The sequence below is a fragment of the Mus caroli genome, chromosome 10, assembly GCF_900094665.2.
Source record: "Mus caroli chromosome 10, CAROLI_EIJ_v1.1, whole genome shotgun sequence".
NCBI classification, from domain to species: domain Eukaryota; kingdom Metazoa; phylum Chordata; class Mammalia; order Rodentia; family Muridae; genus Mus; species Mus caroli.
The window spans coordinates 30,118,641-30,143,125 of NC_034579.1; the positions used below are offsets into that span (position 1 = coordinate 30,118,641).

Consider the following 24,485-nt stretch of genomic DNA (forward strand, 5'->3'; position numbering starts at 1 on the left):
TATGCTGTCTGGGTGAATGCACAGTTGGGCAATGATGAAGCATTTCACTTTTATTCACAGAACAACATGAACTGAGCAGACCAAAAATGATTCTTTTTTCCTTTTTAGCCAGCAGATGAGAGACTATCTGAACTGGTTTTGAGGCTGTACAGAGAATAACTAGGGGAGTTGGGTGTGGTGGTACAATCTGTGACTGCAGCTCTTGGGGGCCCGAGGGAGGAGGAGCTGGAGTTCAAAGCCAGCCTGGGCTCTAAAGCAATGCACAGGCAGCTGAGCTATATACAAGCCATACAATAAATATGTACATATATAGCATAAATCTTGTACTAAGACTGTATCAAAGGTAGGAAGGAAATTAGGATCTAAAATGGAGGAAGAAAAACAAATGCAAGGGAATGGAGCAGGCCCAGGGCTGTAGGAACGAACCAGCTGTTCTAACAAGTGACACCAGGGTCTAATTTCCAAAGATAAAGCAGAACAGAAGCCATGTTAACCTGCAGCAAGTGAGTGGCGCTGTCTCCTCAGAATGACAATACCTTTGTCAGATGACAGCTGAAAATAAAGGGAATGGTGGCACATTCCGACTACCTCTAGGACAGGAAAAAGGCAGAGATCACCAGAGATGGTCGCAAAAGAAAGCAGGGTTTCTCTCACATCTCTGAGACCAGAAGTAATTATAGTCAGCAAGACCTGCCTCAGACTACCCAGTTACTTAACAGAAATTTTTGACTTAACAGAAAATTTGGTACATTTGCTCAAGTTTTGCTTTGTTGACTAAAAATATTTGGTTCTTCATTTTCCTGAACACTATAGCATCCATACCTTAATACCGATAATGTATTAAGGTATGGGTGAGAAAACTCTTTCTTGAAACTCAAGTTGTGCAGTATTTTAGGTGTTTAGATATGATTTCAGTCACAGACTTGTATTTTGGGTATTCCTGTCAACTATTTGGTCTTTCAAGACAGGGTGTCACCAGGTGTGTAGCCCAGGCAGCTCTCCAACGCTTGATCCTCCTGCTTCTACACCAGTATTACAGGTATGTACAACTGACTACTCCTTTCAAAGCACCACACTATTGCAGGGACATAAAGCAGCACTCACAGATTCCACGATGTTTGTTTCAGAAGGCTATTTTAAGCCCCTTAAGAAAAAGACTTACACCAGTGGTGATACTGTTAGCATAACTGGAAACGATGATTCACAGGTATTTTTCCACTGACAACAGTATAAACAGTGATAAACATTGGTACAGGTCCTTAGGATATGACCCCTACACCCTCAACTAGTGCTCGTGTCATTAAGTTCTATGCTTTTTTAGTGCATGTAACAATGAAAGAAGGAACACGAGCTAGAAAGAAAGCTCAGTAGTTAGAAGCACTCGTTGCATTTGCAGAGGACTCCAGTTTGGTTCCAGGCAGCCATTTCTAGTGGCTCACAATCATTTATAATCCAACTTCACAGGCTGTCTTCTGGCCGACATGGGCAGTTACATGCATGCGTACAAACAGAGAAGCAGGCACACACATAAATAAAAATGATATAGTACAAAGAATAGACAGCTTTTCATTAATGTTGTTTTTAATCAGAAATGCTTTATTCATTTTATATAAGGATACCTGGTCCCTATAGATTCCTTGGAACTAGTCATAAGGAGTTGTGAGCTGCCCACGTCTTCTGCAAGAGCAGCAAGAACTCTTATTAAATGCTGAGCCATCTATCTTTCCAGTTCCATCTTTTTTATTTTTATGATGCTACTTTTTTAACATTTAATATTTTTTATTGTGTGTATTTGAAGACAAATGTGCCACAGCTTGTGTGTAGAGGTAAGAGACGACGTCTGTGGCATCAGTTTGTTCTTCCCACCTTACATGGGTTTCAGAGGTTAACCTCAGGTCACCAGTCTTGTGCAGCAAGCACTTTTATCCACAAAGCCATCTTGCCAGCCCCACGTTCACCTCTCCTACCTAGTTAGAAACACTGACAATTTTTATGAACCATGAGATAAAATTTAACCGTAGCTTAATATTAATACAGAAGCAGTCACTAGAGGCAGCAGTGACAAGTCAGCCGTGAGACATGGGGCAAGGCACTCTAAACTCCAGCTCTCTTTGTAAGATGGAAAAGACAAGGTTGGATGAGGCAGCATCGTGCCTCGTAGTCTTTAGATGGGAACTGGGGAAGGACTTTTTACTTTAAGTTACTTTCCCCCTGCTCTTTAGTGGGCAAAGGAAGTACAATTAACTTTTAAATTTGGGCTTCTAAATTCTTAAACCAACCATTTATAAGTGCATTCTTGGGTCTCTGTGGGTAAAGGCACTTGCCCCAAGTGTGACTGACCTAAGCTTAATCACTGGGACACATATAGTAGAGGAAAAGAATACAAACACACACACATAGAGGAACACAGGTACTCACACATAGGCACACACACAGAGATACACATACTTGTAGGCACACACACAGGTAGGCACAGGGACACATAAAAACACAGACAAATATAAATGAAAAAATATTCTTATTCAATAATACAAACATCTATAAGGAAAAATAGCTTTATTTTAAAGCAAAGTGAATTCTCTACTTAAAGCATACAATAGATAGATAAGAGTGTTTATTTGGCCCTAAGCTTGATTGCATGTGCTCATTATAATACTCTAATGACATTTTGGATATCAAATATATGTCTGTATATGTATTCTTATTGATCAACATCAAATATACTGATAGTAAAGAAATAAGTTCTGTTTCCTTTTTAATTACCCTGAGAAACACATCTTCATAGTACAGTTAGGATTTATCTGAATATTTGGAAATTTTAAGAAAATAATTTTTCAGTGCACACCTTAATATGCTAAATTCCAAGACAAAAATAATGATAATATTTTCTAATCCCATCCATTTATGTACAGTGAAGTTAACAGGCAAAAGAGGACCCAGGAACTTACAAAACATCAACTGAATCTGAATATCTTGTGTATACATGATCTGATGCACATGTTAACTTATCAAAACCACACAGAGCACAGCATATCCTAACCTGAAGTGTACCTAAACAACGGTGTCTTCCAGCTCCCTTTCCAAGGACAAAGCTGAATTTAATAGGTATAAATTTAACTTCCTCCTAATGTGAGAAATTAATACTAAGGAATGAAGTAATATTATCTTAACAAATCATGTCTCTTTATGTATTTTGGGGAAAAAAATAAATAGCAAAAAGCCTAATAGCCTGGAACAATAACCTAGTTTCACTAGACTTTGGTGTTATCAATTCAGATTACACTTTCAATTAAAAGTATGAATACTCAGAACAGGGTTTACCTACTAGGTCTCAAATCATAATAGAGCATCCGATTTATTGGAAGCTTGCTTAAAAGCCATTGCTGGCCCCACTCCCAAAGTTTCTGATTTCGTAGGTTTGGGAGGAAGCACTCAGATTTGCATTTTCAAGTTCTATGCTGCTGTGCTATTAGACTGTGGACAGGAGTGGAAACTGCTGGACCAGGTAGATGCATGTGTTTGTCTATTGCCTTGGGAGAATCCTCAAAATTGCCAGCATAGAAAATATCAGTCATGTTCTCTTTTAGTCTAGGGTACTAAAAATATTAATATAATAAGAACTGTTAAACATTAAAATGATTTATATAAAATTACTTATATTTTAAAAAGACAGACTGACAAGTATCCATTTGGTCAATTTTCATTGAAAAATTGTTCTTATAAAACATTTGCATTGTTGTGGAAAACTAACATTTTTTAAACAGTATGTCTACTGAACATAGGTTGGTTCATTTTTCAGTAGATATTATTTTGCTGTCTGTGTCTTGAGAACCCAAGGTATAATGGACCGAGGGATAGTAACCAGCCATTTTTGAATTGTTTGTAGAAAATCTTGTAAATTTGTAGTCCAGGGGTAAGTCTGTGAGGACAGGAAGGAAAAAAAATGATTTGTTTTATAAGCCCTCAAACTTCTTTCATAAATACAAATAGATTAAAATCCAGTGTTTGATAAGCTGAACAAGGACAGCAATAACAGTCACATTAAAGTTTGATGATGAAATGGCCATGAAGTTCCCACAACACACAAAGAACTAGAGATAACTAAAGCATGCTGGAAGTGGGAGGCATGGGGAAGAGCACACCACTGGTTATCCAGGACCAAACGGTCAGCCTTGAAAACATGTATATAACAAGTAGCATTATACAGATAGAATGGTTTGTATTTATGTATTTTGGGATACACACACACACACACACACACACACACACACACACACACACATTATATATACATGTAATGGCAATTAATGAAAACAGAGGCCATGAATTTGAATGAGCAACGAGGGACGTTTGGGAGGGTTTAGAGGAAGGAAAAGGGGGAATTGGTGTAATTATAATGTTAAAAACAAAACAAAAGAATAAAATAATCCAGTGTTTCTATTTTTCAGAGTTTCATAATTGTGATACTTGTACTATAGATAGGTTGGCACCAAGGATGCAGAGTGTAAAGTATATAAAATTTGCAGTAAGTATGTATGCCAAGACACATTTAGACATACTACATGAAGTGCCCAGAACTCTGGCCTAAATTCTATTAGGTGCCACTGAGAAGCTTTGAGGCTCAAGCAGTTAACCATTACCAGAAACAACTGCTCCTGAGTAGAAAGAGGGAACATTGCTTTCCCAGTGTCAGAGAAAGCTAGGTTTACTGTGAAGAGGAAATCAGTTAGCATTAGGAAACATCATGCATCCTGGCCCCTGGGTATTTAGTTATGATCGACATAACTATGAAACATGCAACAGCAATGCTGCTTATGGTAACTGCAACAATTTCTTATTAAGAAATATGAGGGCCTGGTAAGTTGGCTCCACAGTTAAAAATCACTTGCTGTTCTTCCTGAGGCTCTAAATTTGGTTCCCAGCATCCACATCAAGTGGTCCATAACCACATATGACTCCAGATTCAGGGATCTGTTGACCTCTTCTTGCACCCTCCCCCCCCACCCCCCAATGCCTTACAAAGCAGGGGTGGTTAGAGAGATAGCTCAGTGGTTAAGAAAATGTACTGCTCTTACAGAGGGCCCAAGTTTGGTTCCTAGAACACACACACATCAAGTGGCTCACAAGTGCTTTTCATTGTAAGGGGGATCTGATACCTCTGTGGACACATGCATTCATGTGCACATACCAACAGAGACACATATATATACAGATATACATAATTTAATAATAAAAATACATTTAAAAAAGGAAAGAAACAGAAAAGAAAAGCAGGGAGCAGAAGAGATGGCTCAGTGCTTAAGAACACTTGCTGTTTCATCAAGAGAACCAGAGTTTGAATCCCAGCACAAATATTAGGTAGCTCACAAACTCCCATGCCTCCAGTCGAGGGAATCTGAAGCCCCTTTCTGGCCTCTACACACACACACACACACACACACACACACAGAGTCACACACAGTCACACACACACACAGAGTCACACACACAGTCACACAGACCTCACATATACATACATTAAAAAAAAGCAATCTGAAGCTGGAGAGATTGCTCAGTTGGTAAAGTACTTGTTACATCCAGCAGGACCTGCGTTGTATCCCAGAACCCACATTAAAGACCTGTGTGAAGTGGTGCACACTTGTAATCCCCTGTTGGGGAAGTGGACATAGGCAGCTCTCTAGTTTGCTGACCAGCTAGCTAGCCTACCTTACCTTGGTTACTTGGTAAGTTCCAGACCCATGAAAGATTCCATCTCAAGGGAAAGGTGGATGACTGCCTGAAGAAACACACACACACCACACAAGAGCACGCACATGCAAACTCAGAAAACAAAAATCACAAGCCTAGTGATTCATGAGATGATGAGTCATCAAGAAAAAGACAGTGCATCTCTGCAGTAGGGAAGTCACTGATGACAGTTAACTACTTCGAACAAGAGAAACAAGAACTCCCTCCTCCTAATTTCTACTGATTGTAGCAGTTTTCTCTTAAATTCTGTCATGAATACACTTTATCAGTCATATTACCCCAACTGTGGGACACTTACATGAAGTGTTCAAAACGGAATAGATTCCCACATGGTAAAAAGACACAGAGAAACAGAGTGACTCTTGGAACTTCAACTGCAGGATCTAAGTCACACAAGATTGTATCGTTCGTATGTGTAAAGCCGTGACCATCACACCTTTGCCTAGAGCTACCTTTCTTGTTCTGAAGTAAGCGACACAGCAGTGCCAACCACTGAGTCTGACTGATATAATCAAGCTACAGTTCTGTAGGAGAGGCAACATAGTCAAACAGTGTGATTATTGTGTTACAGTTTGAAGAGGCGACTCCAGCATCAGAACTAATACTCTCCACATTTCCCAGGGAGGGAAGGGTTTGCTTCAGTTTTGTTTGACCTGCTCATTAGCTCCTTTGAGCGAAGCTGGCCTCGTCATTTGCTCTCCTAGGGTTCAGGGAGAGAGCTTTGAGAATATGAGAGTGAGAGGCTGGAGGTGCCTCTTGATTATGAGCATTCACTGCTCTTCCAGAGCACCCTTGCTCAGTTCAAGCATCTACATTGGGTGGCTGTCACAGGTGCCTGCATGCATGTGACAGACACAAATACAATTAAATACATATTTACAAAATGAAGAAAAAGAAAGGTGCATGGATGTGACAACTGAGGGCTCATTTTCTAAATATTTTAGAAGTAGGTTTTAGAATGGAAACTCATTTTTCTTTGACTTTCTTACTATTCACAACCACACTTGATAATTTTTTATATCCATCTGGGTATCTTAGAACTATCCAGTGGCTTCGATTACTATATCACCTCAATAAAATTCTTAATTATTTTGAAAGAAACTGGTTTTGTTAACAGTTTTTCAGATTTTTTTTTCTTTTGGTAAGAAAGATTATTTTAAGGCTGTCTTTAGTTTTATGTGTAAGCATTGAACAACAACAAAAAGAAACACCTGAGAACAAAATACCATTTCAGAACAAGGTTATTTTAGAAGATCAAGCCTAACTTAGAGCCACCACCACCATCCTACTGATAATTCCGGTAGGTATCTTGCTTTTTTCTCTAGTATGCATTCTGTAAGGAAGAAAATGTACTCTGATACCATTGGCTCCAACCTAGGAATGTGAAGTTTAAACACATATCCAGGGTTCTGACTTGGAGGGGAACTAGATAAACACCAGGGTGACACTCAGGAACACAGGATTCCAAGGAAGATCAATGAATGAAGAGGGAAGCCACTTTCTGCCACTGATTTTCCTTCATGTGTGTGTGTTCAGGCTGAAGGCTAGGCTAGCTACTGGCAGCAGAAAACCCAGGGACTTTAGGCAATCTTCTAGGACAGCAGAGACAGAAACAGAAGTGATTAGCTAGGAACCCAGTGCAAAGGAAGGGCAGAAAACTGGTTTCTGCTCTTTTCTCCTCAAGTCCTTTGCCAAATTCAGAAGCAATCTGGACCCTAGGACTCCACACCGAAAGCACCTCTATATAGCAGGGTGGGCTTCTCAAATAAACGAGGACAGATTGTTTCCATCTGAAGAATGAAGGCATCCCAGTGAGTGTTTCAGACTTTAAGTTCCTATGTATGTTCCAGAGAACGTATCATTAAGTCACTTTCATGTTAATAACAAATGTTTACCAAAGCATCTGGTTTGTTCCACATGACTATAGTTACTCTTGGACCCCAATTACAAAAATCTCCATACTTTTATGCCTCCTTCAGCCTGCTTTCAGAGTCTCCTGTGGTTTTACCTGGTGGAGCTCCATTCTGCACCCACCTTCCTTTCTGTTGGCTCTCTCCCACAGTGTTGGGGAGTGAACCCAGGCTTTGCACATGCCAGGCAGGCCCTATGATATGGGGCTGCAACTGCTGGCCTCCTTTGAGCTCTTTCCCAGTACAGCAATTCACTTCCACTGTGTCTAATCAACTCATTACTACCTCCATTTTGATCTTGAAAGATTTAATTAAAAATTTCCATCATCTTAGTGTTTACATCTCTACAAAATGTCCCATGCCTTTGTTTTTTGTAGTTGGGTGTTTTGTTATTTTTGTGGTCTCCTAGACTCATATTCCTGGCAATTTTTCATTCTGGGTTGTACATTATATGAATTACTTTTAAGAAGTGTTTGTTTCCTGGAATAATATATTTCTCAAAAGAAAATGGACTTTCATTTTCATCAAGTATATGGAGGCTTTAGCCACTGTTGGGGGGAACTAATAATTTTTGCTATTCAGCTGTTTGAAGCCGAGTTTCAGCCCCTGTGAAAATGTGGACTCTGCCTTAACTCTCCCTTACAACAGAGACTTGAAGGAGCTCACCAGGCTCATGTTTTTCTGTTCCCATCCTAGAGGTTACATGAAGTTACTGAAAGGTTCACTCAAACCTCTGTGGGGAAAGCAGCCCCAAAGCCAGGTTCATCGTCCTGGTACTTCTTCCAACCTGTATCCTAATTCTTCAAATAGATTTTTAAAATGTCCAGCTTTTGTAGTTGACTCCAGAAAGGTGCATGTCTCGGGGTGGGATAGGATAGGAAGTGGGGGGTGGGGGAGATCCTGACCCAGGCTACGATATCTAGAAGCTCTTTCCCTTAAAGAGCAACTCATATATACCGAGCAAGATATATTTAGGAATACACACACACACACACACACACACACACGTAACAATCAGTGACGAGAGAGGTCATGAATTTGAATGAGAATAGGAGGGGTATATGAGAGGTGTTTAAAAGGAAGTGAAGAATGATGTAATTAAATCATAACCTCTAAAATAAAGGAAAAAATTAACTCAATGTCTTAAGAAGACGGCTCCTTTTGAAGACAACAGCTCTAATGGTTACTATTGTGGACAGGGAGAGGCGTCACAGCTATTTTCCCCTTACCTGCAATAGATTCAATGCTTGGAATTGCAATTGTACTGTAGGTGCTGATTCTCTTAGAGGACCATGTATAAACCAAGGAGTCTTCTGCCCTCCCCCGTCCAGAGACTGAGTCAATAAAGTATGAGCCCCATTTATTAGACAAGGAGTTTAGAGGCTTTACCTTTGGTGCCTGGAAGAGGAAGGAACAACTGTAATTAGAACGGTATCATAGTGAAATGTTCCTGCAAGTGTTTTCTACTCATTAAATAAACAGGAGGAAAAGCTACAGGGACCTATGGGCAGGGTTTGGAAACCTGTTACATGTTTGGAAAGAAAATAATATTTCCTTATTATGAGTGCACTTTAACGTGACCCAGGATTGGCTCCTTAAAAAGTCAGTTTTCATAATCTAAAAACTATATATTCTCTATGATTAAAATAATTCTAATTTACCTACTATCATCATCATTAGTCTTATTATATTGTAGGATAATTAAAAACCCACTCCATTGGAATTTTTTGTTAATTTTTGTCTTTTAGAAGAGTGTGAGAATATAAAAACTTATTTATTCTTTCAGTGTATCTGAAACATGAAGCCAATACATCAATAAAGGTTTAAAATGACTGGTTTCTATTTTGTTTATTTATTTAATTTATTGACAGCTATAGAGAAATGGCGTGAGGTCACTGCTCCTAGCTTGCTAGTTGCGCGGCAACATGGGATCTTTGTGACTCTCAGCATACTGAGACACCAAGAAGACATACTCTCTCAAGCAGAGAATCCTGGTCTTCTGCCATGTGAGCTGCATGTCTGAGGAAGTGGCCTTCATGATCCTTTTCTCATGAGAAAGTAACTTTGTTTTTAATTATAAGAAGGAACTAAGAGTTGGACTGCTGAAAGATTTCTCAGTGTGCAAAGAGGCTTGGGTCACCTTGAACCAAGATAAGCTATTGCTAGGGAAACAGCAGTTAGTAAGAATTAGAAGCTAGGGGAAATCTTTATTCTGCCTTCTGTATAAAAGATGCTGGAACTTTGAATAAACTGTGCATCATCTAGCTTTTGTGTTGCATCCATGTGTCCTGATTAATGCGACTCTCATTTGGGATCCCTCAACACATTGGATGTTGACAGACAGGGTCTCATTGTAAATCATTGACTGGTCTGGAACTTGCTATGTAGACAAGGCTGGCCTTGAACTTGTAGAGATCTGCCTGCCTCTGTCTCCCAAGTGCTGAGATGAAGTGCACCACCATACCTGGGTTACTGGTTGTTGTTTTTCCTATGAATATTTTCTAGGTCTTCATTGAGAGAACTGAAAAATAAGTATGTTCATTTCTAGGTCTAGCCACAAACTCTTCATTATTGATTTTCCAAAGGGTAGGTATACTCCAGGTACTTATTTACTTCTATGTGTGCATGTGTGTGCATATATGTGCATGCACAGGGCAGAGGTGGATAGTGAGTGTTTTTCTCTCTCAATCTTATGTTTTTGAGACAGGCTCTCCCATTGAACCTGGTGCTCACTGCTTTGGTTAAAGTGACAGGCCAGCAAGACCTTTCGCCCACCCCTATCTCTCGAAGCCATTACAAACATGTGTCATCAGGGAATGTTAAGAAAACGTGTGTTCTTGGGACTGAACTCAGGTCCTTATGATTTCAAGGCAAGCACTTTACTGACTGAGCCATCTCCCTAGCTGTATTCCTACTTTTTACTGTCCTTCAAGTTATAACTTGGGAAATCATTCCTTACAATGAGATCACTGTCTCAGCTACTTTTCTACTGCTGTGAAGAGACACCTTGATTATGATAACTTACAGAAGAGTGTATTGAGGGCTCATAGGGTCAGAGTCCAGGATCAACATCGTGGGGAATATGGCAGCAGGCAGGCAGGCATGGTGCTGCAGCACTAGCTAAGAGATTATATTCTTGCCTATAACTAAGATGTAGAGAGTAGTTATTTACTTAGTGAGAAGGTCACACTTCCTAATCCCTCCTAAACAGTTCCAACAACTGGAGATGGGTAATCAAATAGATGAGCCTATGGGGGCCATTCACATTCAAATCACCACAGTTACAACATTTTCAAACTTAATAACCATTACAGGCATGGCTTTATTTCCAGGTCTATAATGCCCCTTCAGAGTTCATTTTTAGGTGAAGGATGAGGAAGGGGACCATCATATTTCTCTCCTTTCATTCTTGACTAGAATGCTCTTCTATAGGCAGTTTTGAACTTTTTGAACTGAAAGACAGACTCTTTATATATTACATGCTTAACATTTGGAAAATCTGCATTTTTCTTAATCACAAGGGACTCCCCAGCTCTTAGTTTTCTCTAGAGAGTGTTTGCTTTCTGCTGGGATTAAAGACGTCTGAGTTCTGTCCCCTCCACAGGGAGGCAGCGACGGGTCTAAACTCTCAGCAGTGCTGCTCAAAGACACAGGATGGAGCTCTATATTGTTCCATCTGGACTTCATTAGTCGGAGTCTCAGGTTTATGGCAAAAGATATTGCTGAAACAAATACAATTGCTTCATTTACTTTTAAACCTAAGCTGAGAGATACATGACAGATAACATTTATTTATTTATTTATTTTTGGTATTTCCCCTTGATTTCACACATGTATATTATGGATTTGGATTATATTCATTTCCTTACCTTCTTGTTCCCCTCCTCTGAACTATTTCTTCTCGTGAGTCTCCCTTCTACTTTCATGTCCTTTCAAAAATGACCCACTGAGTTTAATTAGGGGTGTTTGTATGAACAAAGGTGTGGGCTTATTTATTGGATCATGGGCCACTTATTATTGGCTACATGATTGAAACAAATGACTACCCTTCCCTTGCAGTCATTAACTGCCATGCCAATAGCTCCCCAGTTAGAGGGGGAACCGCATACAGTTCTCGCCATCCATGACAGAATGATGATGACACATACCAGGCTCTTAAAACTAGGTTGACTAGAGTCATCTGCTTAGGTGGAAGTCATTAAATAATAGTAATCTGGACACAGAGTATAGAAACATGAAGGTATCCAGGCAGACCAGAATAATTTGCTAATTTGAGACAGGATCACATAAAGCCCAGACTGGTGTAAAACTTGCTCCTGAGATTCTGATCCTCTTGTTCTGTTTACCATGGAGGGACTACAGGCATCTAACACAATCCCCAGCTGATTCTAAAGTCAGGTAGCATAAGGAGACTTTAGCTTTCAAACACTGCCACCCCCCATATCTCCTGCCTCAAAAACGGCAGAAAGGATCCTTACCTCATATTTTCCTCTTTTCTCCAGAGGCTCTGCTTCCTCAGGCTTTTCCGTTTCTTGTCCCTGAAGCTCCTCAAGAATAAGGACTGTCTCCCAGTTAGTATAGTGATGGGCTGGGAAAATGTCTGAATGCATGCTGTCACCAAAGTAAACGACCTGTGATCAGACAGAATTCTGAATGAGGCATGGAGGTGAGAGTGGTGGCCACAGCACAGAAAACAGAAGGAAGGCCCTCCACAGGCAGCAGCCACCCCAAGGGTCTTAAAGTCCCACAAATAATTTCACACACATATTATTGGTCCTATATGATTCTCAGGTTTGTTGAAGAAGGCAGGAAGGTAGAATATGAGAAACAATTTTACTTGATATTCCTCATGAAGAAGTGAGCCTGTGTGTTTTCACATGTTAATAATACAATCTATTATAGGGATTACTTGTTACTAAGAACATGCATCCTAACCACTGTTTAAGAGTTTATACACTCTGTGGACTTGCCCCGGATCTGCTGAAACAGAACTCATGAATGTATGGTTCCGGCATGCACAATTTGGAAAGGCCCTCAGATATCCTGAGGCAAAGCCCTACTGATCCAGACCACACCCCTCCATTCACAGAAGAGGGCCTGAGATTAAGGGCTAAGAACCAAGGTCCTGGATCTACTGATCCCTTGAGTAGTTCTCAGGAGGCCAAGGAAGTAGGTACCAATGAACCATGGCCAGCTAGCTACCCAATGATTCTTCCTGATCACCAGGCTTATGGTATGCATCATGTAGAGTCAATGTCCAACAATGACAATGTGACCAAGGGATCAGAAACAAACAACTCTTTGAGGAAAAGCTGGTCAGTGTTGTTAGTCACCCCTCGTTTTATTTATAAAATATTCTTTGTTTGGTGTTATCAGAATGTCATTTCTCAGGCACTGCATGTATGAACTGTGTACTTTCTAGACCTGTGGCCTCTCTGGAATCCTTGTTTTTCCTGTCACAAATAAAGACTGAGTGCATCTAGTCAAAGAGGCAGAAGGAGAGATGTAGCAGGTGCTCAGAGGCAGAATACAACTGCTAACCATTTGCACCCATGACTCTGTTCACACCATTTGTATCCACACATGGACATAAAGAACTCTGCCTCAATCAGAAATTACCTTGGGTTCAGGCTTGCTGGTCATTTTCTTCAGAAGCTCATAAAGGTGGGCAGCATTCCCTTGGGAGTACCAGCCGGGTTTATCCAGAGATGGCAGCTCATCCTTCTCTTCATCATTCTCTGCAAGTATGGTTGACAACAATCTTTTAGATGGGCTGCACATTGGGCCATGAACCGTGTATAGAAGGAAAGCATATGGGAAGGACGTGCGCATTCAGTAAGCACCTGTTATAAGCATTGTGTGTGCTTACAGTTATTTATTAGATCTAGCTTTCATCCATCTGTCTATCTGTCTGTCTGTCTATCTATCTATCTATCTATCTATCTATCTATCTATCTGTCTATGCATGGGTGTGTGCACGCCGTGGCACATCTATCTATCTATCTATCTATCTATCTATCTATCTATCTATCTATCTATCTATCTGTCTGTCTATTTATGCATGGGTGTGTGCACGCCGTGGCACACAGAGACCAGTCTTAGGAGTTGGTTCTGTGGATTAAACAGATTGTTAGGTATTCTGTCTTGGTAGCAAGTGCCATTACTGCCTCTGCTTTATAAATGGTTTACTAAGTGAACACCATAACGTTTCTTGCCATGGGTAGAAAGCAAAATTTCAAACAAAATATCTATTAAATGCTAATTCATGTTGGGGTTGTAATAGAACAATTATCCTACTAATGGCTTTTCTTTCCCCAGGGTGACATGGTTATTGCCTTTTGAATCCTTAGCAACTGTGGTAATCAGTAAGAGACAGGAGACTTGCACAACGTTTGGGCTTATTGACTGTCTCTTTTTCTGGGGGAAGGGCTCCTTACTCCTCCCTGAGGACATACAGGTAATCAACCATTTAACAGCTGGAAGAGATTTTTTTCTTTAGTGGTTTAGCTGCCTACAAGTAATCCATGCTCCTGAATGTAACCCCATTTAACCTCACTTGCCCACTAAATCACTGGTGCAATTGTTTCTGTGTTTCTGCTGGTGTTCTGACTAGGGTAAGTAGATTTTTATTTGTGTGTTCTCAGGAAATGTACACAAAACAGGGGCTATGACAGGAAGATTTACTACTAAAGATAAACAACTTGCTAGTAAGGTGGAGCAAATTCAATAGAACAGAAACAGGAACAGAGGTGCTGTGGAGATGGCATAGTGGAAAAAGTAATTCCCGACAGACCTGCGTTTGGATCCCCAGAGCCCACATAAGGCTCATGGCAAGCACACACCTGTAACCCCAGTGTGCCTCAGGAATTGTAACTGGTACAATGAAAGATTCTGCCACATTCATTTAGTAATGTTTTACACGTTATTGGCACAGTGCTAAGGACAGCTTTCTATACATGGCTGCTACCCATGGGAGGCACACCTGAACAGGAGAGAAATCTCAGCAGCCAACTTCACTGTGATACTTTGGAGAGAACCAGAGCCCTTGAGAAGGAACAGATAGGTGCTACTACCTGTGAATGCCATGGGGCAAGGACAAGGGTCTCCAGACAGAGGAGGGGGATACTTTCCATCTACTTCATTGCCCCTTAAAGTGTCATCTTCTGAGCTTAAAAATGCAGAAGCTAAGGTTTTCCCAGGCTGGCTAAATCAGTCTCCATTTTAACAAAGTGATTCTGTATATACATTACAATCCCAGAAGCAACGACAGAGAGAGCAGCCAGGACAAAGACCTGGATGAGGAATAAAAGGTCATGTTTTCAGCAGAGATACTGTAACCAGTACACAATAGGGAAGAGAAGAGAACTTACCGGCTATAGGATGCTTATATGGAGTAAGAACTGACATGATTGTGTGGATGTGATTAAATATATACTATACCTGCCAATGAGTAACTGGAAAGATACTGAACTGCTTAAAAGCAAATAATGGATTGACGTCAGCGTGAATGGAGCACGAGGAGAGAGAAGAATTGGGGAGAGAGTCACAGAAGTGAGGGATTACATAAGGTCTGCAGAGCAGGCTGAAGATGTAAGGATTTCCAGCTCTGGCACCTTCATGGTTAAGTTGTCTCCTTATTCACACAAGCTTGGTGTGAATCAGCATGTTTGGTTGTCTTTGTTTTCTAGATGGAAGGAAAATAAATGTTTAAAACACCGAGTGCTATGCAGAGAAAAAAAATCTCCCGAGATTCATTCAGGAAAGGAGGCTAGGCTGGGGAAAGATGAGGCAAGGTGGGGCTGGGGTGGGGGCTGGGAAGGATGTTCACATGTTGACAACAGCTGAGGCCAATGGGGTGGGGAGTGAGTTGGCAGTGAAGTAGCCAGATAGTAGGTAGGTCCCTCTGAATCTTGTATCTTAATATTGGTAAGGGCTGAGTTCTCCCTTTGCATAGCATAGAAAGGAAGTGGGGGAGGGGTCAGACTCTGCCTATGTGATGCTTCTCTCACCCCACACTTTTCTTAGGGTCAGCAGGGGTCAGGCTGACCGAGTTACAGGGCCCTCATTGGCTGCAGCACCATCTGCTCTTCTCTAGTTACCATGGCAACAACTGATGTCAGGCACATGCCCTCATCAAGGACACACTGAACACAGAGATTGGCTCCTGAGATTTTCTATTCTAGCACGGTTACTATCTTAATTTTATTTCTCTGCCTTTGACTGTTTGGAACACAGACTGAATTTACTTCTGGCAGTTATAGCAGAGACCTGATTTGACAAGCATCCTACTTGTTAATATGGAGGATGGCTTGAGGATTACCAGGCTGATGTGGGCTGAAGCTCAGAGACCCAAGCATACTGCAGTGCTGCATCAAGTTACCTGAGAGAAGATGAGGGTAGAGGTAGGAAGACAGGGGTGAGCCTAAGGACAGATGTTAGACACAGAGGATGACTGGGTTTTCATCATTTCATTGAGATCTGTGGCTGGCAAAATTTCTAAGGGAGTTATGGATTGTGGTAAGGAGACAGCAGGCTAGGTGGCAAGGGCTGATGAGCTCCTAGGAGCACTCCAAGTTTTCAGACCTATCCCTGGGGTATGGAGAATATAGAAGACAAACTATGTCTCTGTGGGTCACAGAATGAGCAATTGGAACCTATCAATGTACAAGTGAGAGTAAAACCATCAATAGGAAGCAGAAAGCTGGGATCATTAGCAAGAAAAAGGCAATTGGGGGGGGGTAGGCACAGACTGATGATAGGCAGGCACACGCTGGTGAGCTGCATAGAACAGAGCTACAGGAAATATCCACAGGAAAAGGACAGGAGCCACAGGCTTTCCAGGAAGGACCATGTCACCCTCCGCTGACCACAGCTCTGGCTCTCTTGTCTTGCACTCCCAAAGTCATCTATTTGCATTCAGTCCAAAAATTACAGGGTTCTTTGTATTTCCCATTTAAACGTGGTTTAAATACCAGAAAAATCAAGGCACCAAAGAACCTTAGAAATTGAGTTAATCACACTCAGACTCTGAGGCTTTCTAAACATCTGTACCATGAGCATGAAGACACATATATTTGAGGTTTCTAGGCATCTTAAAGAAGTCACAACAGGGCAATGATCTACATCAATCTAGACTTTCATCTTTGAAATAACAGAGTTAAGATTTATAAGACGTTTTGGGATTCCAAAGCAGGGGTAATAGAGTAAAAATGGACAGATGGGCTGCATCATTCTACAGCACTGCCATCTGCACAGCAAAAGAGATAGTCGATGGAGTGTGAAGATGTCACATGAAGGGAGAATGTATCTGAGAGCCCCAAATAAGGGGCCAAGATCAAAATGTATAAATGTTGGGACACAGTGAGTGAGGAGAATTCTGAGTGTTCGTGTGAAAGCTCCAAAAAAAAAAAAAAAAAAAAAAAGACAAGAGTCCTATGATGTCAGTTTCTTCCAAACATGGAATTCTCCTTGGAATGTGTTTTTGAGGTTCCCCCAGGTGTGGTAGATAGGAGTAAGTTTACTTCAGATTAATCATTATTGCTTGCTGCTGTTATTCAATTACATGTTTAAGCTATCCATTATATGCCTCTATGGAAAAACACAGAGGCATAAGTGTTTTTTGCCATGTGCGGCCTGTCCTTGTGATCATATGCAGCTTGAACGCATGAAAACTTTACTCATGTTATTCTTTGTAATCCCAATAGCTGTCGGAGGTTGGATATTACATGAGACTTTAGTCCACCTCATTTTTAGACTGTTCTCCCAGGTCCCACTGCCAAAGTGGTAAACACATAAGGAACTCAACTCAATAGAAAAGTAACAACATCCATGAGACAAAGAACTCAAGGGAGCAATTCTTTAAAGATATACAAATGCCCAGTGAATGTATGAAAAACTCCATCATCATTAATCAAGAGAGAAGGTAAATTAAAGGCTCAAGGATATATCACCTCACTCCTTTTAGAATGTTTTCTTATTTAAAAAAACCCAATCAACAGTACATAGTAAGGACATGAAGAAAAAAATTCTTGCATACTATTGAGTAAAATGAAATTAGTATAGTATAGAGATTCCTCCAAAAATTGAATAGGGCTGGGACAACCAGTGAGCTTAGCATGCATGAAGGCTGGTGTCTTACCCTTGGCACTGCAAACACAGAACTACCATAGAATCCAGCACTCATGCATCTGAGTACATCAACAGAATAGGGAGTCAGCATATAGAAGAGATATCCACACCCCCATGTTCATTGCAGCATTTTTCCAATGGTCAAGATACAAAGCCACACCACATCAATTAAGGAATTAAGGAAAACGTCTACGTATATAATTATCCTTTATCATTCACAGGAGGCTTGTTTCAGAGCCACCCCTAGGGTCCCTAGCACAAAACAGCATTGCATCTGCAAACTTATCAATCTACGCTCCTATCACCTTTCCAGTTACTTACATTATCTACTCTAATATAAAAGCTACAAGAAGAGTTGTTATAATGTGTTACTTAGGGAATGACAAGGAAAAAAAAACTACACACATGTTGTGTTCAGTGCCTGTGAAATTTCTTTGAATAGTTTAGTCCTGAGGTTGGTTGAATCTGCAGGTGTGGATAACCAATAAAATATACACAGTAAAGTATTGTTCAGCCTTAGGAAGAGAGTGCTAGTATTTGTAAGAGTATCAGTGAGCCTGGTGGATAAAGGTTCAGTGAGATAAACCAGACACAGACAGACAAGTACTATATGAACTCATTCACATGCAGAATGTAAAACATCTGATCTGTAGTCAGACTAAAGTCATGGGTCAGTGAGGCTGGGGGAGGGGGAGAGTGGAGAGATGTCAGCAAAGATGAACTGTAGGAGGGATGAGTGCAGGAGATCTACTACAGTTTCTGGAGACCAGACTTAGCAGGAACGGAATGTACACTGGATTTTAAGTGGGTTTACGTGGGATAATACATGTGTTAAACTGCTTGAGTTATCCGTTACACAGTGCACACATATGCTATAGTATCATGGTATACATCATAAATATATAATTTCAGCTGTAAATAAAACAACTACAGTTAGGGAAAGTATGATTTTTTAAAAAAGGTTTTCTAGGTCTATAAATATGATAATTTTAAAAAAGGTTATGTTTAGGCAGGAAGATCGTTATAAGGTTAGAGACTATCCTGGTCTTCTGTATGAGTTCAGGATCAACCAGAGTTACACAGTGAGTCTCTACTTTAAAAGACAAAATAAAACAATATATGGTATATTTATTTTTTATAATATATATGTATATATATGTAGAGAGAGTTATGGTTTATTTATTTATTTATGTAAGTGTATGTATGTGTACCACCTATATGTTGTACTCACAGAAGCTAGAAGAGGGTGCTTGATTCCTTGGAACTAGACTTAACAGCAGCTGGGAGCCTGGGAACTGAACCTAAGTCTTCATCAAAAGCAGCAAGTACTCTTAACCACTGAGCTATCTCTCTAGCTCCAATGTGTGTATATTTTAAGATCTGTAATTCTTTCATAACATATGTTTAATGAACTCTGAAGTTCTTTGATAACCATAACTGGAAGGACAGTTTGCATCACATTGTTTATCACACTACGCTGCAAATCCAATGTGGTAACATACATCTAGAAAAAACTCTGCAGAGAAGTACAAGGGGAACTTGTATAGCAATAGGCTTAGACAGTCCCATGTTTATCTCTGGATACTCAACAATTAAATAGAGCAATACCAAAAGCCTCTTGAAAGTTAGTATGGCACTGAATTTTGTGGTCTTGATCTTAAATGCTGCCAACAGTTCTCGTTGAAGGTTCAGTCATAGGTAGTCAATGCTACTGGGAAGGGAGGAGGCTTTTAGAGGTGGGGCTTGAAGGAATCAGGTCCTTGAAAGTTATATTAGGAAATTCCACTCCCCTTTTCCTGGCAGCCACTAAAGGAACAGATTTGTTCTGCCACATGCCATTTGTAGTGGTTTGGCTCTCATAGACTTATGTGTTTGAATGCTTGGTCCACAGGGAACGGCACTATTTGGAGGTGTGCGTTTGTTGGAGGAAGTGTGTCACTGTGAAGGTGGACTTTGAGGTCTCAGATACTTAAGCTAGGCCTAGTGTGGCATTTACTTCTGCTGCCTGTGGATCAAGATGTAGAACTCTCAGCTACTTCCCCAGCACCATGTCTGCCTGCATGCCAGCAAGCGTCCTGTAATGATGACAACAGACGGAACCTTGGAAATTGTAAACCAGCCCCAATTAAAACCAATTAAATGTTTTCCTAGAGCTGTGTCTCTAGTTGCATATGTGGCAGAGGATGGCCTAGTTGGCCATCAAGGGGAGGAGAGGCCCTTGTTCTTGCGAAGATCATACGCCCCAGTAAAGGGGAATGCCAGGGCCAGGAAGTGGGAGTGAGTGGGTTAGGGAGCAGGGTGGGGGTAGGGTATAGAGGGCTTTGGGTATTGCATTTGAAATGTAAATGAAGAAAATATCTAATTATAAAAAAAGAGTAGAGGGGAAAAAAGAAGATATGGCATGGTCATGGTATTTCTTCACAGCAAAAGAAACCCTAACTTAGACTTCCTTCCACAATGGTCTATTTTTTTCTTTTTCTTTTTTCTTTTTTTTCCATACCCTTTCATGCTGGTCTACTTGCCATAAGCCCAAAATAATATGGCCAAGTAACATGGGCTGCAATCTTTAAAACCACCAACAACAAAAAATGATATTTTCTCCTTTTAAGATTCTTCCCAGAGATGGAAATCTCTACAACATATCCTGCTGACTCAAGATCTAGTCACACACAGAGATGACAATTAAACTTTTTGACATTCACCTTGCTCCGTCTTGCCACTCATCTATCCTGATGGCCTGCCTCTTTCAAATGCTCTTCCAGGAAGCTCTAAGAGCACCTGTGAGGAGCAGCTTGCTTCTGATCATTCTTTCTCAACTGCAAAGGGCCTGGTCTTTTCCTGCAACCTCGTTTCTCCATCAGTCTCTTGACAAGTGTCACAATTCTTCCTGGTCTTCTTTGAATGCCTGGATTGTTGCAGAGGAAGCACATGTTGTGTGTGTGTGTGTGTGTGTGCATGTGCACATGGCATGTGCATGCATATGTATGTGTGTATGCACTCATGTTTGTATGTGAGCATGTACACATGTACCTGTGTTGTTTTGCTTTTCTGTTGTTTTGATCTTTGTGGATTCTGTAGAAACTTCTGCTCCCAAAATGGTTGACTCTGACTTATTCATTCCCTCAAGCACATACAGTGCATTACTTAGACCTTAATTATCAGGTGAGATCCATGCCCTTCATCATTGAAAACAGAGAGAGGCTGACACTTAAACAATATAACATGAGATACAGAGTAAAGTTTAAGGTAAACAAAGGTTTACATTTTCCTTCTCTTCTTAAGGGGAAGTGATGTCCCCATTACAAAGTGTTTTGCACTTGGGGTTAGTCAAAGATAGAAATAACAAAACACAACTATAGAAATAACTAAACACAACTTACCGAGCTTGTGGAAAGGCCTCTGGATTGGGAAATGTGAGAAGAATCCAGGCTTTAATGCGTTTGTAATCACAATGTCAAAAAGGTCTGCAAAATCCTTCCTAAAATGCAAAGTGAGTTTACCTTAAGGAATTAGAAAAGTTGCAGAACTTACTCCCTGCCTAAGCAGTGTATCAGGGTATAACCCTTCAACCCCAGATTAGCTTTCATGTGCTCTATGGTCATCTTACACACTTTAAATTGGAAGCTACACTAGAAAGAGAACGTGGATGGGTGCTAGCCAGGTTTTCTGAAAATATGAAAATTACTTAAAGCACAAATATAACAAAAGAAAATCAAGTGAAGAAAAAGGGAAAGGAGAGAGAAACAGAAACAGAGAGTGAAAGAGTAAGAGAGAAAGAGACAGACAAAGAGGGAGAGAGCGGGAGAGACAGGGAGGGGGAGAGCAGGAGGAGGGAGGGAGAGAGAGAGAAGAGAGAAGAGAGAAGAGAGAAGAGAGAAGAGAGAAGAGAGAAGAGAGAGAGAGAGAGAGAGAGAGAGAGAGAGAGAGAGAGAGAGAGAGGGAGAGAGAGAGAGAGAGAACACAGAAGCTGTACTGACCTAGACTCGGAACTCACTCTCTCCTGAAAACACCATGGTGAGCAAGAATCTCTAATAGCTGGAAATAGCCCATGGTTTCAAATTTGAGGGATTACATGTAAGTCTGAAGACTCAATAGATTTGATACTATACAGGTCCTACAGAGAGCAGCACTGTATTCATCCAAGTGACAATTGTCAGTGTTCAAAATATGAGGAAGGTACTTTATTTTGAAAATTAGTATAGTCCTGTAACTATTTTTAGATGACAATATCAGTGTGTACTATGTGCTAAGGACTATCTGATGAAAGTCTCCCTAGGCCTCATCATGACCCCAGAGGAACAGTGGTCCAGAATGTGTTAGTAAATGAAAAGCTCAAAGACTAGAACTCAAGAGTAGAAGCAGGATTTTGGTTATCCTGGTGGGAACTGAAAGCCCTGTATGTTCCGATGCAAAGTTCTACACCAGGAGTGCAAATGTCTCAGGAGAGGTGCTCTCCCCAGGTGGCTGGACACTGGACTGGCCTTCATTCACTTTAAGGATAACTGCCTATGTATATTTTAGAAAGCAGAAAATCCATTCCCAGGTAAGTATGCTACAGAACAAACTAAACCAGCACACATGCTAAAGAACATAGAGATCCTAGGGCTAAAGATTGTTAATGGAGGTAAGCTGAGGAGCTACAGCCAGGTGCACACTCAGGCAATTGTGTCTGCTGAGATTTGAAATTTTAGAAGAAATCTAAGAACCCTCTTTGGACTCCTGCTTTGACTATGGGCCTTCCCTGGTATTTCCAAGAATGACATAAGTTTAACAATCATTAAAGCTCACACTATTCTGCACACTATGTATAACTACCATGTACTCTGCACTATTTATTTAAACATTCCCTCATTGTCACAAGGAATTGTTGTCCTAGTTCTAAGAGAATGAAAGTAAGGCTTTAAAGAAGTTATAAACTATAGCCCAGGGCACACAGGAAGTTGTAAAGAAGGGCCTGAAGATGTCTATCTCCTTTCAAAATCTACTGCCTTGATTTTATATTAATCCCACCTCTGGGTTTGCTAAATGGCACAGGGCACACATTTGCATTGAAATGGATACAGGGCTGCACCCTACAATCTGTCAGGGACTATATTCTCCGTTAGTCCTCAGTGATTACCTAACACCGAACAGTGACATCCATGAAGAATGGCTCCTCACTTACCCAAGGATGTAACTGCCAAGAAGTTTACAGTAATCACTGTGAGAACTAGTTATCAACATAGTAATTTTCCCAGCATCCTTCAGCTGTCGAAGCCACTTTCTTACAGACTCAGGACAACGGTGCACATATTTGCCTAGATTTCTTTTTATTTCCGGGAAGAAGAATCCACAATTTTCTGAAAAATTAAAAACATAAAAAGGCAATATCTTTAATAAAAATGTTTTAAAACTGAGTTTAATCTCAGACAAGTACATGTCTTCAAAGCTAAACTTTGAAAGCAAAGCTTTCAAAGAAAAACAAAAGGCGTAAAGATTAGGTTCAAACAATCTAGCACGTCTTTAATCCCAGCACTCGGGAGGCAGAGGCAGGCGGATTTCTGAGTTCGAGGCCAGCCTGGTCTACAGAGTGAGTTCCAGGACAGCCAGGGCCACCAAAAAAAACCCCGTTCCAAAAAAAAAAAAAAAAAAAAAGGCAGGGTCCTAGCTGTTATGGAACTCACTATATAAACCAGACTGGCTAGAACTGCTTGTCTCTCTGCCTTTCAGTGCTGGGATTAAAGGCATGAACCACCACACCTGGTCTAAACACTTTAAACATACTTTTAACATTTTTATAAACCTTATTTTGAAAACAGTATTTCTAGGACTACAGAGCTGTTCAGAGTAGTATTGTTCTCATGGAAGACGCGTGTTCCCCTTAGGCAGCTTGGAAACTGCCTGCAATTCCAGCCCAGAGGCCCAGCGTCGTCTGCTCTTAGCACTGTCACTAAGGGGCAGCTACCCCACACAGACACACTGCACACGCATAATGGAAAATAAATATAAGTCTCTAGCAAATATTATTTGTTGTTTACTTTTAAAATGTCATGACAATTGATCATACTTTTCACAAGAATTGATATGCTATTAAAATAATATAGTGTACTATCATCAGCATGTCAAAAACAGAGGAAACATTATTTGAAGTAAGCTGATTAATAAATACCTAACAAATACTTACTGACAACAGATAAGAATCAAACATTCAGATATGCAACAGTAGCCCATCTTTGTCATGAAGCAGCTAATCAGCCAACTGTGTCCTTCAGAGGCACAGTAGTGAACGTCAGATGAAATACAGACCTATATAGCTAGGTGACAGCTACTGAGAGGTGCCAGAGCAAAGCTACCAGAGAAGACGAAGGCACTCAGGGAGGGCTACTGGACCTGGCTCTCACAGCATCAGGCAACTGCAGATCTTGTTGAAAGGCTACCGGTTTTGCAGCACATTTTAGAAAGACTGTTCTCTAAGCACAGTGGTACTGATAATCACAGAAGGAACGCTAAATTCTTAGCTTCTTTAATGCCAGGAGAAGAACAGTGCAAAGACAAATTAAGAGGTTTTGTAGATACGGGCTATCCCTGAAACTCTGTCCAATGATGCACATGAAACAGCAGGGAAAAAAAAAGTTTCATTTTAAGACTATGAAGGCTGGGGCTAGAGAGATGGCTCAGTGGGGAAGAGCAGTGACTGCTCTTCGGAAGGTCCGGAGTTCA

The 24,485-nt window shown here is 40.7% G+C and overlaps 1 protein-coding gene across 1 annotated transcript in view; it reads right to left on the minus strand.

The window, feature by feature from the left end:
* Positions 1–2,539: 2,539 nt before the first annotated feature.
* Nt5dc1 (5'-nucleotidase domain containing 1) overlaps positions 2,540–24,485 on the minus strand; it is a 109,977-nt gene continuing 88,031 nt past the window's right edge. The window contains exons 6-11 of the mRNA XM_021173949.2: positions 22,951–23,125; positions 21,167–21,264; positions 13,278–13,396; positions 12,137–12,289; positions 8,888–9,056; positions 2,540–3,919 (exon numbers count right to left, since the gene is read on the minus strand). Coding sequence (XP_021029608.1) covers positions 3,789–3,919; positions 8,888–9,056; positions 12,137–12,289; positions 13,278–13,396; positions 21,167–21,264; positions 22,951–23,009 — 729 coding nt within the window. The 5' untranslated portion in view covers positions 23,010–23,125 and the 3' untranslated portion in view covers positions 2,540–3,788. The remainder of the gene's footprint in view (positions 3,920–8,887; positions 9,057–12,136; positions 12,290–13,277; positions 13,397–21,166; positions 21,265–22,950; positions 23,126–24,485) is intronic.